This window comes from Trichomonas vaginalis, chromosome III (assembly GCF_026262505.1).
Source record: "Trichomonas vaginalis G3 chromosome III, whole genome shotgun sequence".
In the NCBI taxonomy this organism is placed as follows: domain Eukaryota; phylum Parabasalia; order Trichomonadida; family Trichomonadidae; genus Trichomonas; species Trichomonas vaginalis.
Window position 1 is genome coordinate 17,146,472 of NC_067205.1, and position 17,531 is coordinate 17,164,002.

Genomic DNA, 17,531 nt, shown 5'->3' on the forward strand with positions numbered 1-17,531 from the left:
TTCATGACTTCGCAAGTAGTTTTTTTAGGACAGCTCGTTAATTCAATTAGGTTAAATTAGCTCGTGTCATCTTCTGCAATTCCGAGTCCTTCCATCCGACAGGAAAATATTTTCCCGACAACTGGAAAAAATTTTCCGAGCAAGGAAAAAGTTTTCCCGACGAACAGGAAGAACTCTTCCAGTTGTCCGTCCCGTTAAACCATTCAAATTTTATTGAGAACTTTTGGTCGAACTTCAGAAAAAGTTTTTCCTTCCAACAGAAAAAGTTTTTCCATCCGACAGGAAAAAATTTTCCATCCGACAGGAAAAGTTCTTCCTTCCGACAGGAAAAGTTCTTCCTTCCGACAGGACACAAACGAATGTCCCACGTCCCACCAACCGAGTCCATTCCCAAACCAGAGGAACCTAAAGAACCACAACAGTCTCCTCAGCAACCTCAGTTCCAGCAAGTACCTCCGAATTTCTACCAATTTCCACCTCAAGGTTACTACCCACCACAAGGCTTCCCGAACTACCCTCCTCAGCCTATGCCTTACTTCCCCAACCCTTGGATGTTCCAGCAAGCTCCACCCCAGCAATTCCAATCTCAGTCCAAATCGAAGAGAGACCAAGAGTTCGAAGAAGGTCTGAACCGTTTACGCAAAGATTATGCCACAGCCCCAATTGAGAGAAAGTTGTTCCCGGACCCAAAAATAATGTTTAGGGTAGATGGTTAGATCTAACCTCATTTCTAACACGTTTTCTAACCTCTTGAATTTTCATGACTTCTTCGTAAATGTTTTGTCAAGACTTCTTCGTAAAGAGTGTAAAGGACCCAAAAATAATGTTTAGGGTAGATGGTTAGATCTAACCTCATTTCTACCCTCATTTCTACCCTCTTGAATTTTCATGAATTTCCTTAAGATAGAAAAAATAAAGTTAGTTTTATTTTTTTATTTTGTATAAAAGATATGATTTCAGGGATTTTTTTGACGAAGTGTAAATCTTCACTTCGTCAAAAAATAACAGTTATCTAATGAAAAAGTGTCATTTTTTCATTTGACGAGAATGTCGGGTAGATGGTTAGATCTAACCTCATTTCTACCCTCATTTCTACCCTCTTGAATTTTCATGACTTCTTCGTAAATGTTTTGTCAAGACTTCTTCGTAATGAGTGTAAAGGACCCAAAAATATAATTTAGGGTAGATGGTTAGATCTAACCTCATTTCTACCCTCATTTCTACCCTCTTGAATTTTCATGAATTTTCCCGAAATAAAAAATAAAGTTAGTTTTATTTTTTTTATTTTTTTATTTTGTATAAAAGATATGATTTCAACAATCGGCACAACAACAATTCAAACAACAGCACCAAACTCGTTAGTCATGAATCCAACATCTATGTTAGTAGAGATGAAAAGCTTCATTCCTTCTTCATATACTTTTGAAACAGAAATCCAGAAGATAAAGCAAGAACTTTTAACATGTAATTTAGACTGTAGTGCGAAAGATGAAACAAATGAACAGTATCTTTATGAAATGCAGGACCTCATCGACCATTTGCCTAAACTACCTGAAATCCAACAACAAAAACTAACTATTCCTGAATTCGACGAAATTGAAGTGAAACCAACTGACTCAGTAGAAATAAAGAAGTTCATTCGTAAGGTAAACTATGAGTTTCTAGGATTTCATTGCAACCATAAGGTTATGGACAAAGATGGCGACATGGTATATAAGAACATCTCTGACATATATAAATCTGAAGAATTTAAGACCTACGACAACTTTGTTTCGTTAGTTGCTGAATGTGTATGGCAGATAAGAGATAAAGATAGAAGAGGCAAAGTATGGAACAAACAAATAAGACCCGCTATGTTTGAGATGAAGAGAGCAATTGACGCTTTAGTTGTTTTAGCTGGTTTTATTTCAATGTATAACGCAAAAATGAACCCGCAATGTTCTAAATGTAAAGCAGCAATGAGGAAATATAACTACTCCGTCAAAGAGATAGAACGTATGAGAAACGACTATGCAGACTTAAAGAAAGAAGCAGAAAAACCAGCAGAAGATAAAATGGACATGTTAGAATTTCTGAACAAAAACTATCCAACAGCAGAAGATTTCCTTCTATCTGACGTCAAGAAGAAATATAAAGAAACTTTCGGCATTGTTAAAACATTCGATGTACTAAAAGAAGAAATAGAAGCTACAAAACTGTTTAAAGTCTCACGAATTCATAACGTTTACCATGTAAAACGCTTATAAAATAACTGGGGTAGAAAAGAGGGTAGAAATGAGGTTAGATCTAACCATCTACCCTAAAATATATTTTTGGTCATTTACAATGAAGTCTTGAAAATTCATGAGTTTTGTGTGTTTTAGACCATGTTAGAAAAGAGGTTAGAAAACAGGTGAGATCTAACATGCTAACATAAAATATATTTTTGGTCATTTACAATGAAGTCTTGACAAAAACTATCCAACAGCAGAAGATTTCCTTCTATCTGACGTCAAGAAGAAATATAAAGAAACTTTCGGCATTGTTAAAACATTCGATGTACTAAAAGAAGAAATAGAAGCTACAAAACTGTTTAGAGTCTCACGAATTCATAACGTTTACCATGTAAAACGCTTATAAAATAACTGGGGTAGAAAAGAGGTGAGAAAACAGGTGAGATCTAACCATCTACCCTAAAATATATTTTTGCTGAAAAATGACCAAATTTCATGAGTTTTGTGTGTTTTAGACCATGTTAGAAAACAGGTGAGATCTAACATTCTAACATAAACTTTATTTTTGCTGAATTCAGCAACAAATTTCATGAATTTCCTTAAGACAGAAAAAATAAAGTTAGTTTTATTTTTATTTATTTTTTTATTTTGTATGTAAGAACAGAAATGACAAACATTGAGTTTGAAACAGTTAGAAAGATAGACAATGACACCAAAGTGGTTAGAATAGGTGATTTAAACGTAAGATACTCAAAGAAATACAACAAATATTCTTTGTCAGACATTATATCTCCATCTGGAAAGAAAACAAAGGACTGGGTTAGAATTGCTTTAGTCAGAAAAATTTGACAAGAAATCCTGAGCTTATGATATCGGTAAGATTCTATGGAACTGCAGCATATCTCATTGACAAAAGTCTTATACCAATAGTTTTGTTATGGTTAGACCAGTTGTTGGATATAACTTCATAACATATGGTTCATTCGATACGGAACGTTGCAGTGAAGGCTTACTTTACATCGTTCAGAAACGAAGGACTTCAACACAAAAGATATAAGATAGGAAGAACATATAATATAACTCTAAGATATGACAGTACAGTCAATAGAGTCAAGGTTGTGTTTGTTAATGATATGAGAGCTGCAGAAACAGAACTACTTGAAAAGTTTGAGAAAATATATGGTGCTCCCATAAAAGGTAAAGAAACGTTTGAAGTAGATGAGATAGATAAAGCTATAAAATTATTTGACGAAGTTGCTGAAAAATACATGTAAAGCGTTTATTTTTGGTCTTTTGTGAAAGTCAGAAAATAACGCTAATTTTTTTATAAAATATTTTTTTTATTTTGTATGTAAAGACAGATATGTCAACAACAGAGAACACAACAACTGCTATCGTTCATGAAGCTATAAATGAAGAATATGAGTACATACAGTTTAACAAACAACTCCGTCTCATTCGTTCGGTCAAAGACGATATGTACCAGATGCAAAGTATTTTGACAGCATGTTTTGCTCCAGATACATACAGACGATTGGTTCAAAAACCAAAGCACACAAGAACTTTTGAGCGAAGCACAGCGAGACCGACTTTTTTCGGGGTCGCCTAAAACTCATGAAAATCGTAAAAATTTGCCAAATGGTTTGAGAGGTTGGTATGTACATAGACTTCTTGTAAATGCTGTTGCAATGTGGGCTTCGCCTCGTTATGCTTGGTATATTTACAGACTTCTTGACGAAATTCATAGACAAGAACGTGAAAGATGGAAAAAAGCTTCAAGCAAAAGATGAAGTCATTGAAGCAAAAGACAAAAGCATTCAGAAAAGAATACCACGTTCGGTACCAAAGGAAAGGAAAAGAACTATAAGTATATGATTTATACTGAAGAGTGGAAAATGAAGAAGAAGAGATATGGTTATGTTGCATTTAGTCAGAAGAAACAACAAAAGCTTTTACGACCTTGCTAAGATTTACAAATCTGACAGAAATTGGTTCTATCGCGAAAACTTACCGATTTCAATGACACCGAATGAAGATGTGAAACAAATAGTTCAAGATACGTTACCTCAAACACACTATGATATTAAAGGTTGTACAATACTTACATTCAAAGAAGACTTACCGCTACTGAAAGAAAAAATAACAGAGTATTTTGACAACTTCAAACAAGCAGAGTAAATGAACCATTTATTTTTCAAGCTTGACTTTTTACAATTTGAATTTTGTTGCTGAATTCAGTAAAAATATAATTTAGGGTAGAAGGTTAGATCTAACCTCATTTCTACCCTCTTGAATTTTCATGAATTTTATATATTAATGTTTTCGTTATGCCACTTTGTGCCGTCAGTCAGTCAGTCAGTCAGTCAGTTTAGGAAATTTACACCAAAAAATAATGTTTAGGGTAGAAGGTTAGATCTAACCTGTTTTCTACCCTCATTTCTACCCTCTTGAATTTTCATGAATTTTCCCGAAATAAAAAATAAAGTTAGTTTTATTTTTTTTTATTTTTTTATTTTGTATAAAAGATATGATTTCAACAATCGGCACAACAACAATTCAAACAACAGCACCAAATCGTTAGTCATGAATCCTACGTCTATGTTAGTAGAAATGAAAAGCTTCATTCCTTCTTCATATACTTTTGAAACAGAAATCCAGAAGATAAAGCAAGAACTTTTAACAAGTAATTTAGACTGTAGTGCGAAAGATGAAACAAATGAACAGTATCTTTATGAAATGGAGGACATTATTGACCATTTGCCTAAACTACCTGAAATTCAGCAACAAAAACTAACCATTCCTGAATTCGACGAAATTGAAGTCAAAGCAACTGACTCAGTAGAAATAAAGAAGTTCATACGAAAGGTAAATTATGAATTCCTTGGTTTTCATTGCAACCATAAAGTTATGGAAAAGATTGCGACATGGTATATAAGAACATCTCTGACATATATAAATCGGGGGAGTTTAAGACATACGACAACTTTGTTTCATTAGTTGCAGAATGTGTATGGCAGATAAGAGATGAAGATAGAAGAGGTAAAGTATGGAATAAACAGATAAAACCAGCAGCTTTTGAGTTAAAGAAAACCATTGACGCCTTAGTTGTTCTAGCAGGTAAGGTTTCAGAATATAACGCAAAAATGAACCCGCAATGTTCTAAATGTAAAGCAGCAATGAGGAAATATAACTACTCCGTCAAAGAGATAGAAAGAATGAGAAACGACTATGCAGACTTAAAGAAAGAAGCAGAAAAACCAGCAGAAAATAAAATGGACATGTTAGAATTTCTGAACAAAAACTATCCAACAGCAGAAGATTTCCTTCTATCTGACGTCAAGAAGAAGTATAAAGAAACTTTCGGTATCGTTAAAACATTCGATGTACTTAAAAGAAGAAATAGAAGCTACGAAACTGTTTAGAGTCTCACGAATTCATAACGTTTACCATGTGAAACGCTTATAAAATAACTGGGGTAGAAAAAGGGTAGAAATGAGGTTAGATCTAACCTTTCTACCCTAAACATTATTTTTGCTGAATTCAGCAACAAAATTCTGAGTAAAATAATTTTTAGGGCATGGTCAAACCGTTGGAGTTTTCACAAAATTTAAAAAATAACGTTTACCATGTAAAACGCTTATAAAATAACTGGGGTAGAAAGGAGGGTAGAAATAGGTTAGATCTAACCTTCTACCCTAAACATTATTTTGCTGAATTCAGCAACAAAATTCTTGATTTCAGGGATTTTTTTGACGAAGTGCAAACCTTCACTTCGTCAAAAAAATGGCATATGCTTGCTTCCCTCGGAAAACGAGAGAAGAGATTCCGTATGAAAACAGTGAAGAACAGCGAGTAAGTAAAAAACTTAGTCGCCAAAACTCTATGAAAAACGTGAAAAATAACAGAGTATTTTTGACAACTTCAAACAAGTTAGGTAAATGAACTCTTTTATTTTTCAAGCTTGACTTTTTACAATTTGAACTTTGTTTGCGTAGATATGAATTCTGAAAGAAGTATGAGGGTCTTGTATGACTTTGTACTTCTCCCATAGTTCATGTCTGTCAAAACTTACCTGCCATGGACTCTTTCATAAGTTCCATGAAATCGTCGTCGGACAATCCGCGGGAAAAGTATAATGTCAGTAAGTATTCTTTTAACATCCTTACTTAAACTCTTTGCTGTCTGTACACAAATGACAACTGAGATGTTAAAGTGTCTGAGCTTCTTAAGAATTCGACACATGTCTTGTTCTCTATTCTTTAACAAAGATGAAAAGCAAAGTCATCTAAGATAAGAAAGACATCCTATGAGGGTAAGTCTTCCAATCGTAAGATTGCAATTTCTTCGAAATGTATTCTATCTCTTTCTGTTTGTTTCTGAAGTGTTTCTTCTCTAATATTCTCTGCATTTCCTCATTGGGTCTTTAAACTTAGAATTTATATACTCATTTATAGCATTGTACTTCAAAACTCTTCTTGGTACTTCTTTATCCAATCAACAACTCAGAGTCTTTATAACATACTAACTTAGACTTCTTTATAATATCTTTGAACGAATTGACGGTTTGGTCAAATTGACCAGAAGTACTACAAATGACAACTAACTCATAGAATGGGTTCTTCTCATCTAGTTCTTGTTGTTGTGCAGCCATTTTAAGATAAGTGAAAGTCTTACCCGACCCAGTGGTGCAATTAGACCTGTTATACCATTCTGAGCAAATAAGAACTTGTCATGTATAGGTTTTATCTGAGCATTTTCTAACTTCCTCTTGTCTTGTTTAAAACATTCTCAAATTTCTTGTCAATGTCAGCAAACTTTTTTTTCTAACATATTTTTAGAAAAATTAAAATTTTTATCTTTTAGAAAATGTCTAGCGATTTCGCTATCTATATTCGAGACAAGCTTTTCGACAGCAAAACATCTGTCGACCATAAAATCTTACATAGTGTAAACAAGAAAGGTGAATTTGTTCTAAAGTTCTGTTTCTGGGAATATGACAAGAACCATAAAACATTAGGCAGAGAAGTCTTAAAATTTGTCAATGACAGACTTGTTGACAGAGATGACGCCTCTTGGAAAGATGAAGTCCAACAAAATTTCTTAGAATGCAAAGAAGACACATGCGCTGTTCTTGAAGATGAATAGAAAACAGAATAGATGAGCTATTAAAGGACAAAAGAACTTTTACATAAAATAGTTGCGCCAAATTTGACATAACTCCACCAGAAAAGAAGAAGAAAGAAAAGAAAGAAAAGAAAGTAGAAGAAGAGAAGAAAGAATCTGAACCAGTTCCAGAGAAAAAGAAATTTGACATGTAAAAATAAAATTTTATTTTTAGAACATTTCTGGGTCAATGTCAATGTTCTCTTCCTCTTTAGGAGCAAACACTGGCTTAGACTCTAAAATCTTTTTACCCAATTTACCTTGAACTTCAACTATCTTAGACTCATAATATTCATAGTCGTCTGCTTTCTTTGGTTCATTAAGGTATAACAAGTTTGTATGCTTTGCCTTCTTTAAGGTTTGAGAACCTTCTGTCAAAACTTTCTTTGACTGTTAACAAACCTTCTATGTCTAAGTCTTCAAATTTCGCACCATTTTTAGTCACAATAGCAAACTTAACTGGTTCGATGTTCCAAACTTTGCTGAATGAAGACTTTTCAAAATGTAGAAGTAAACATTCAAATATGTGAATGGGTCTAGTTCTTCTTTAAGTCCTGACATGTACTTGTTTACTGAGATGAATTTGCCATCTTTTTCTATCGGATAAAAAAATATTTTTTTTAAAATTTACTCATAAAAAATTTTCTTTGTATATACACCATTCTGAACATCTAAAAGACTTTTGACATTTGCCAAGAATGTTCGTTTTAGACGCTGTCATATAACCATATTCTTGACAATATTGTTTATACGAATCGTACAATGACCTTTCATCTAATGACACAAAGTCAGTTTCATCTATGAACAGTTCATATACACTTCTTGTTTGCTTCTAACAATGTTTGTCTCTCTTCGGTATGTGGAATTTGTCTTGGATTGAACTTTGAAATATCTAATGTCATAAAATATGAGAACAAGTGGTTGTAAAAGTCAGATGTCAAAGTTTCTGCTAAGTCGTCAAAATATTCTGTATCTTGCATATGAAGCTTCTGACGTCTGACAACTACATATCTTCTGTCAGAACTTTCTAACTTCATCGGAACAGCATTGTTTGAAACCATAATGAAGTTTGCAAACATTTTCACAAACTCTTTGGTCTTTATACTTTCTTTCAACAACTCCAACTTTATCTGTTATAAGACTCTTCAAAGCATCTGAGTTTAAAACTTTTGTTGTATCTATACTTTGAAGTTCATTGCAAACTATAAGTTTCATATTCTCTATTGAGGAGTTAAACTTGCCACAGATGTTTTCTAAGTTTGTCATATTCGGGTTCGAATAGCCCTCTAACAGTTTGCACAAAATATCTGTAAAGAATGTGTTCTTACCAGTTCCTTGTTTTCCAATTATAATGAGAGCAGTTTCATTTTTAGCACTTGGATGTTGTAAGATGTTTGCAAACCAACATAAGATATACTCATAGACTCTTTCGTTTCCATTGCATATAATTTCTTTGACATGGTCTAACCAAGCTTCTATAATATTTCTTTCCATTCTACTTGTTCGTATTTATATCCAGTGAAGATAGAATAGAAGTTTGGAGAAGGTGTATAGAACTTTATACCTCGAACTGAAAAATCTTCTAACTTTGACAATAAGATATCCCAAGCATCTAACATCTTCATGCCAACTTGTACAACTTTTATTTTCTTAAGTTTCTGTCTACATTCTTGTTCTGAAACTATTGTCGCTTTAGGTTTGTTAAAGACTACATCCCATTCTTTCATAACATAACATTCTGGGGCAGAGTCGACATAAATGACTAAACGTTTCAAATTCTCGACTGCTTTGTTATAGTCTCGAAATGGACACATATTTCTGAATGCTTGGAAGTCATAAAAATCTGAAACATCTATTCTGTACATTTTTATAAAAATAAAAAAAATATTTTTTTTATTCTTGACTTTGTTGTTGCATTTGTTGCATTTGTTGCATTTGTTGTTCTTGAGCTATTTGTTGTTGAAGTTGTTCTTGTAATACAATACTTTCACCAGTTGCATCTTCCAATTCGAAACTTTCTGCCGTCATTGACAAATACATAGGACATAAAAGTTTTACAGGAACAAAGTTTGCGTCAACTAATGTCAACGTTATACTTGCCAAAGTGTTTGAGTTCACTAAGGTTGAAAATTCTGCATTCGAATGAACAATAGGCAAACCAGCAGAGAATGTGTTTATACGCATAAGTATCTTTTGGTCATAATAGTTTCTGTCGACATTCGAATAACACTTTGAACCTAAGTTTGAAACAATATATAAAATAGGTGTACTTAAGTCAACGGAACAGACAAATTGTTGTATGACACCTTTTCCTGTTATAGGAAACTGTTGGTAGTAAAAACCAGAAATAAGTTTTGTATTATAGCTCATATGTTTATAGTAAACTCAGTCGGACATCCAAACATAATGAAACCTGCTCTAGTTGCAGCACATGTTACACCCGTCCTTAAAGTATTAAATAAGTCAACAAAACCTGTTGGTGGTATATCTGAGTAAGTATCTTCAAAGGAGTATTTTTTACCATTCACAACAATAAAGTCTTCTGGTGTCAAAAGAGCAAAACAGGCTTTAGTCGTCATTGTGTTTAAGTTAGTTTACAATATCGTCCTTGAGGACTTTGTAAGTTTGTTGTTATAGAATTATATGACTCAGGGTTTTTAGTCGTAATAGTATAAACCATTATATCTTCTGCCATTTACTTAGCAAAGAAATTTTAATGAAATGTTGTGGTCGTCAAATATTTTTATGACGTCTGGGAAACTATACTTTAAGTTCAACGTTTCACCTCCTTTCATAACGTATATCTTGTCAATGACATTATATGAAACACCACAGCAACTAATGTCGGGTTCTATTTCTTTGATGTTTATATCGTCTGCCTCTGTCAAAAGTTTCAATAGTTCTTTCAAACTTCATGAGGTGCAATGACATATGAGTTCACTTTTACAGGGTTGTGTTCGACCAAGTTTAACATTATACCTAAAGCTTGACAAATCTTCTCCTGAGTTTGAAGTTTGTCTTTCAGTTGTTGGTAGTCGTTTCGAATATCTGCAACAGAACTTAAGTCTCTGCTAACTTCAGGATATGTTGGTTGTTCTTTTACAGGAACAATTGTTATACCATCTTCGTCTCGTATGGTTTCCCCACTTCAACATCTCTGTCTTTGACATTGACAATAACACTTTGACTGTTTGTTTGAGTTGGTGAATTTAACTTCACATCTGCCACCGCCATTAAACCTTTTGAAACACTCACGCTTCTATTTTTCGGAAATGACATTTTACTTAGAATAAAAAGATGGACGTATTCGAGTATCTCTTCGAATTGAAGCAGAACAAAGTTTACACACACAAACAATACAAATACATTGACAGAATAGTTCTTTATACAAACAATGGAAAATGTTATAGAATAGCAGTCTTTGCTGAACCAAAATATTTTCATAAAGCAAAGAAAGTTGGTATAACTGAAATGGTGAAAGTTCTTGAAGCAGACAAAAATATAACACAAAACTTACAGATATTTCTAAAGGAAAGTTTATAATACAATTTATGTCAAAACTGGCGTACTGTCAATATTTGACGGAGAGAAGTCAGTTCAAGAACAACTTACTGACCTGCTGCCAAAATCTGCTCGATGGAAGCTGTCGTTATGCCAATCTGAGGAGCCCCAGCAGGTTTCATCGAACGAATCTTCAAAAGAGCATCTTCCGTGAAAAGTGCTATTGGTTTTGTAAACTTCTTTGCTCTCAGTTCATCTGGACCGTCTCTGTCACCAGTATATTGTATTTGAACTGTACCAACAGTTGAAATACCACCCATAAAGTCTTCTGAGTCAGCAAATGGAATGCCAAGCCAAAAGTTTGAACGGTCTCCATTTGTATATTGAGTTTTTTGACCTCCTGTATGAGTCCATACTTTCACATATGGCATAATAGAACTTTGCATTTCAGGGTTAATGGTTGTTGTGAAGTTGTTGTTAAAGTTCATAGCATCTAATGTCAAGTTGTATGACCTCATATCCTCAACTGTAGAATATTCTTCTCTTGGATAATATTTGCCATCTATGTTTATATGATATTTAATACCGGGGTTGTAGAAACAAGAATAGTCATTTATAGTTCGTCTGAACAGTACAAACATAGTATCTGCATGTTTCATTGCAGTTGTTAAAGCAATATCTGTTCTTGCACCTGGGTCAGCACTTTGGTTTCCAACTTCACCTGCAAAGTCTTTGACAGATATTTGGTGTATAGGGAACATAAGTGGAACTGCAATATATTTGGCAGCTAAAGCATTTGAAATATCTGGGTCCAACATATAGACTGCAAGTCTGCTTTCTATTCTCTTGCATTCAAATTTTTCGCATGTGAACTTAACTGGGTCCCAAGCATCTCCAGCAGCATTGAAATAATAGTTTACTTCAGTGTTGAGGTTTGAGAAACCAATGTCTAAGTCAACTTTGTCTTTGCAAAATTCGGCGAATGACGTTTTATTTGTTCCCTTTACGTCTGTAAGAGTGAATGGGTCTTGTGTTGGTGCAATGACTAAGTTATTTTTGCTTGGAGTAAGTTCGATAGAAATTTTTCCTGCCCAGTTTGGCAAGTATCTTAAAAACCTGAAGATGAGGAAAGATGACAAAGGAACTCTAAGTTTCAGTTTTACTTTGGTTACTGCTGCTGCAGTTTGTCCAGAAAGGTTAACATAAACTCCTGGAACGTTAGGGTCAAGTCTTCTTATTTTCTCAATATTTGCATACTGGTCTGTTTGTTCTCTAGCTTGTGGTTGTACTGAGTTTCTCAAAGCGAACCATTCATAGTTTGCCCATGTTACTGTTTGAACTAAGTCAGAGTTAGAATATATCTTATATCCCATGAAAACTTCTGGAGCATATTGGTATCCGACATAGAAAATTCCATTGCAACCTTTCTTGTCAGACAACTTGGCAGAAGGTTTTATTTCAATGTCTTGTTCCACGTATAAGAATGAGTTGTCAATAGAAATAATATGAAACCTGTCGCAAGCAATATCTACTGTTGTTGAAGAACCTTCTCCAAACTCACCTACGTTTCCATAAGAAACAGCAGTTGTATATTCGTAAGTTCCAGGAACTATTTCTGACCTTCTAATGGCATTGTCGCATTCGTTATACCATTCGGAAACATTTCCGTTCATGGCATCCAAAACTGTTGGCGTTATATTCTGAGCGGCGTACATTTCATATGGGTAAAAATATAGAATAGTTGGATTTATGTGTCATAATAGAACCCACTCGTACCAAGCTTTACTTTCTTCCTGACTGAGTTTTTAACTCTTCTTTTTCCTTCATTGCCACTACTTTCACTAGATGAAGTTACTTCTTCACTATTTTCACTTTGTTCTACTCTTCTTCTTTGGTGTCGCTTTTGGTAACTTGCCCTCTGCTTCAAGTTGTTGCATCTTTGCCTCATGTTCACCTAGTATGTTGTAAATTTCCCATGTCCTTTTTGCCTTTGGGCTCTGGTCGCCCATCTCAGGTAACCAATATCCTAGAAAGATTTTGTCATAGTTTGTATTTGAGTCGTCGCTTATTGTTTGCATGACTCTTTCCTGAGTTTCCGGTTCAAGCTCTTCAAACAGAGCTTGTCCATATGGAATAAGCTCGTTTCCAAATATATGTTTTTGTAGCCATTCTGGTTTTCTTTCCATGTTACCAATAATATCTTTTGTGAATGGGAAAGCTTTTACCCAATGTTTCAGTCTTGCGTCATTTATTTCTGTAGTTGGTTTTATTTTGTCAAGGAACATGTTTTTCAATACTAACATTTCATTTGGTACTGTCCATTTGAGTTTTCTTAAATATTCATCCCTTCTCGGTTCATTGTCTGCAAAGTAAGTTTTTATGACATTTTGCAAACTTTCGTTTGCAAGGTCATGTACAATAGGTTCTCTTCCTTCTATCTCCCTAACTTTCTTTCTAAACTCTTCACCAAATATACCATCTCTATGGTTCTGTGTAGTTCTTTGAGATAAATGTTCTAGAACGTCAGGTGTTATATTTCCTTCAGCCATGTTCATTTCATACTGGTCCAAAATATCTGCATGTTTCATATCTTTCAATGGCATTAAAGCCGCGCTGAAAATACCAGCTATATCTGGTTCACCATTCACTTCCATTGCGTCTACAACTTCTTGGAATTGTGGTTGTAAGTTTATGAACCACCTATCCGGATTAGCTTTATGACCCCATCTCATTGTAGTTCCATAGTCTGCAGAAACAAAAGTAGGTTTGTTTCCATATTGGTTAGGTTCTGAATGAACTTTAAACAATGTTTCATTTCTATATGTTTTGGTGAAATTTAACCTTTTATTTTCACCGAGTTCAGCCAAAGATTGAACGTTATATGGTCGTAAGTAAAAAGGATTGTTGTATTTGCGTACACTTTCTTTCAGTACTTCCATTCTATGCTGAATATTTTCATCTGATGTTGGAGTCTTTTGTATGTCGGCGAACATTTTTCGATATTCTTCTACTATGTCAGCTGAATTTTTCTTAGACTCTTGGAAAGATTCCATATTCCCCGCATACACTTGTTGAGGGTCAAGATTTTTCGGCTGTTCCAAATCTTCATCTAGTTCTGTGAAGTTAGTTTCCAAAGGAGGGACTTGTTTGTTTCCTTCAGGCTCTTCTAGCTGTTGTTGCTGAACTATTTCTTCCATGTCTGGTTGTATCTGAACTTCTTCCTCTGGAGTTTCTTGTACCTCATCTGCTGGCATTTCATATATTCCGAGACCGTTTTTAAAAAGTTCCCTATCTAAGTCATCCGGACTCATAAACCTTTCTTCTTTCGTTCCGTCTCTATTTTTTACGCGTTTCATGAAGATAGTTGAATTATCATTTATCTCTGACACCAAATATCTCGGAGTAAATTCATTCATGTCATTTGGATGATATGCTATTAAATCATATCCCTTAGCGAGCTTGTATTTTCCAGGTTTGAAATTATATCCCATTTGGTGCTGAACCATAAAGCTAAATAGGTTCGGGTCAGTATTTCCTTCCTTGAACTTTCTAATAGCTTCTTTATATCAGTCACTAAAGTCAAGAGTATCTGGGTAACCATAATTTTCCTTAAGCATTTTTAAGAATTCTTGGTTTCCTTGTTCTCTACTTCTTTTATGTCCTTGCTCTGTTTGTGGTTGTTGTTGTGCAGTGTTTTGAACTGTTGGTTGTGGTGCAGTGTTTTGAACTGTTGGTTGTGGTGCAGTGTTTTGAACTGTTGGTTGTGGTGCAGTGTTTTGAACTGTTGGTTGTTGTGTTGGTTGTTGTGTTGGTTTTGGTGCATGCCTGTGTCTGTGTCCATGTGACGATGTAAATGTTTTAGGTAGTCCTGGTGCAGGTGCTTCTCTTGGAGGGTTTGGTGGTATATAAGTTCCACTAGCTAGTATATAAGTTCCACCAGCTGGTATATAAGTTCCACCTGCTGGCACATATGTTCCATCTGCAGCATAATGTCCTACCTGACTTTTCGTTTTTAAGAAAGCATTTACTAGGTCTGTTTTGGTCTGTTGTAACTCTTTTTCTTGACTTTCCACAACAGTTGCTCTAACGGCGTCATAGGCACTTTGAACTGCCTGTCTCGTTGCTGCATCTGTTATTTTCGTCATATTTTGTGCTACTTCTCTTAACTCTTTGTCGAAACCTTCAGACTTCAGTTTCTTTCCAGATGAGAAGTCGTTCACTAGTTTCACCTTACTATGAAGAGCTTCGAAGGCGTTCTTAAAGTCAGCATTCATTAAAGCTTCATTTGAACTGTCTTCATCCGCTTGTATTTTTGTCCTTATTGACCCTATAAGTTGGGCTGCTTTAGCGTTGGCTTGGGCATCTAACCAGTCATTATTAGCTTTTATATATTCTGCGCTTTTCATTGCCTTTTGCATGGCTGCGTCGTTATTTTTACTTTCTTGTGCTAAGTTTTCATACTGTACGGTTTGGTTTTGCAACTGTAAAAGTTTTTCTGCCTTTACATTTGCTTCAACTTCTTTTTTATACTCATCGCTATCCATATATGTCTTCAGGGCTTTTTGTTTTATTTCTTCATCTTTCAGTACTTTATATTGAGTAGTATGGTTTTTCAAATTTATAACATCTTGTTCCATTTTTGCTACTTCTGCTGCTTTTTCTGACACTTTTTTCGCATATTCCTCTGTACTTAGTTCTTTCAGTTGTTCTTCTTTCTTCTTTTTCTCTACGTTTAACTCATTGAGTTTCTTTGTGTGTCTGTCATATTCTAGTTTCTTTTCGTTTTCACTTATTTGTTTCTGTATGTCTATGTTTGACTTTTTGACATCTGTTATTTGATTTTTGAGTGAACTCAAATTCATTTGACTTTGAGGGTTATAAGCTGTTCCGTCTGCAGCTCCACCATAGCCTGCCATTTTCGCTAAAAGTGCCGCTCTTAAACCTCCACTCTGTGCACCAATAACTCGGCTTAAAAGCATAGGGTTGCTTGACATTTGTTGCAACATAGTGGGGTCATTCATCATTTGTTGTTGCAACTGTTGTTGTGGTGTTAGTTTTACTATTGGATGTTTCAATGCTCCCTTCCTCTTACGTATATTCTTACGTAGCTTACGTGGCATTTTAAGTGAAGTAAAAAACGGTTTTTGACAGATGTTTATATGACACTTTTTGTTCAGCACAAAAAACTACTCGGTCAAAGTGTTGTCAGTTTTGTAAAATAACCGTCCTATCTCATTCTATAAGGGAGAAAAGGCTTCTCAAAGTATACTTCCTTGGAACGCCTGTAACTTTTCCTGTAGCGACGATAGACCCTTACTTGTCCGGACAAAGTTATACTAAACATCTTCAGGGCTAGAGGGCACGAAGTGCCTGGAGGCCCTCTGAATATAAACTTCATTTATACTAAACATCTTCAGGGCTAGAGGGCACGAAGTGCCTGGAGGCCCCACTACCCTTTTTTTTGGAAAAGAGATTTTCAACAACTGTTCTATATCACAGTTAACGTTGAATTTCAATTCTAACAATATTACAATAGATGAGTCAGCATTTGCAAAAACGAAAGTTGAAAAACTTAATATTTCAGCAAAATCTATTTCTATTGGTTTTAATTCATTTCTAGAATGTCATTATTTACTAGAAGTTATAATAGATTCCGAAACTGGAAGTATCAGTCAAAATGCATTTTATAATTGTTCAAGTCTTTCTAATGTCGATTTTATGCAATCAAAACTAACCCTTAATTTCAATGGTTTTTATAATACTAATATAAGTTATCTCAAATTTAATAATATGTGTTCTGTTTATAGTCCATTTTATAACTGCAAAAATCTTAGAGAAGTCCAATTTAAAGAAACAATAGATGAAGCTCCTAAATTTGTTAATTGTTCAAAACTCAAGATTATAAGATATGAAGCAGTTAATTGTTCTTTTTCCTTTATTGAATCTTGCATAACAATACCAAGTTTGGAAAAAGTATATTTTAAATTGATAAGATTTACAGATGAACTTTTCCATTCTCAAATGGTTCTGGATTTCCAAGAAGAATTCAAATTTGAAATGTATTATGTAGGTTCAGAGAAGACAGATTATATTTTCGATCATTATATTAGTTATTTTATATTTCATAATCAAATCAAAGTCCATGTTCCTGATTCTTACATGATTAATACATTTTGTGGTGTTGATGTTATTAGAGATTATAATCCCAATATGAAAAGAAGAAATAGAAAGCGTAACATTCGAGGATTAAAATATGAAGTAAATGCTCTTTCAATCTGTGATATAGAATATTATGAAAAAATGAAAACTGTCCTTCCATTGCGTGATATTATTACAATATTCAGTAATAATCTTATCACACATATTAAATAAAACATTGTTAATCTTTAATTATGTATATTTTTCATGAATTTTGAAGGTGTTATATCTATTAAAATATTTGAACTTTTCATGAGGGCATCCTTAAGTTAAAAAAAATAGCACTTAAAGATATGAGCTCTCAATTTTCGACCCCCAATATACGTTTATTTTAGTTTCGGCATATTAACATGAAGCACGAGCCAAACCCTTAAAGATGTGTCCTCTAGTTTTGCCAACTCTTTCATATATTGTAACTATTTTCAGGAAAAAACGCAAATTCAAAATTAGAAATTC

At 34.2% G+C, this 17,531-nt stretch overlaps 8 protein-coding genes and 2 pseudogenes across 10 annotated transcripts, besides 1 other annotated feature; 4 read left to right on the forward strand and 6 right to left on the reverse strand.

Moving 5' to 3' along the window:
• Positions 1–13,666: part of a mobile genetic element that runs on past the window's edge.
• On the forward strand, positions 360–624 carry TVAGG3_0717270 (uncharacterized protein; the record flags this gene model as incomplete). The annotated part of the gene is made up of 1 exon (XM_051243991.1): positions 360–624. A coding segment is annotated over one exon (265 nt), but the record flags the coding sequence as incomplete, so codon positions are not given.
• Positions 1,308–2,246, forward strand: TVAGG3_0717280 (organellar and viral DNA polymerase type B; the record flags this gene model as incomplete). Its single annotated transcript, XM_051243992.1, has 1 exon — positions 1,308–2,246. One exon carries the CDS (start codon positions 1,308–1,310, stop codon positions 2,244–2,246), a length of 939 nt encoding a protein of 312 aa, XP_051090579.1.
• Positions 5,390–5,678, forward strand: TVAGG3_0717290 (annotated as a pseudogene). Its single transcript has one exon. A coding segment is annotated over exon 1 (289 nt).
• Positions 7,080–7,311, forward strand: TVAGG3_0717300 (uncharacterized protein; the record flags this gene model as incomplete). The annotated part of the gene is made up of 1 exon (XM_051243993.1): positions 7,080–7,311. A coding segment is annotated over one exon (232 nt), but the record flags the coding sequence as incomplete, so codon positions are not given.
• On the reverse strand, positions 8,852–9,241 carry TVAGG3_0717310 (uncharacterized protein; the record flags this gene model as incomplete). Its single annotated transcript, XM_051243994.1, has 1 exon — positions 8,852–9,241. One exon carries the CDS (start codon positions 9,239–9,241, stop codon positions 8,852–8,854), a length of 390 nt encoding a protein of 129 aa, XP_051090581.1.
• TVAGG3_0717320 lies at positions 10,076–10,610 on the reverse strand (annotated as a pseudogene). Its single transcript has one exon. A coding segment is annotated over exon 1 (535 nt).
• Positions 10,985–11,395, reverse strand: TVAGG3_0717330 (protein of unknown function, DUF4106 family; the record flags this gene model as incomplete). The annotated part of the gene is made up of 1 exon (XM_051243995.1): positions 10,985–11,395. The coding sequence occupies one exon, from the start codon at positions 11,393–11,395 to the stop codon at positions 10,985–10,987; it is 411 nt and encodes a 136-aa protein (XP_051090582.1).
• Positions 11,580–12,550, reverse strand: TVAGG3_0717340 (protein of unknown function, DUF4106 family; the record flags this gene model as incomplete). The annotated part of the gene is made up of 1 exon (XM_051243996.1): positions 11,580–12,550. A coding segment is annotated over one exon (971 nt), but the record flags the coding sequence as incomplete, so codon positions are not given.
• A 777-nt stretch (positions 13,667–14,443) lies between the features above and the next one.
• On the reverse strand, positions 14,444–15,151 carry TVAGG3_0717350 (protein of unknown function, DUF4106 family; the record flags this gene model as incomplete). Its single annotated transcript, XM_051243997.1, has 1 exon — positions 14,444–15,151. The coding sequence occupies one exon, from the start codon at positions 15,149–15,151 to the stop codon at positions 14,444–14,446; it is 708 nt and encodes a 235-aa protein (XP_051090584.1).
• A 301-nt stretch (positions 15,152–15,452) lies between these two features.
• TVAGG3_0717360 (protein of unknown function, DUF4106 family) lies at positions 15,453–15,997 on the reverse strand (the record flags this gene model as incomplete). Its single annotated transcript, XM_051243998.1, has 1 exon — positions 15,453–15,997. A coding segment is annotated over one exon (545 nt), but the record flags the coding sequence as incomplete, so codon positions are not given.
• Positions 15,998–17,531: the final 1,534 nt, after the last annotated feature.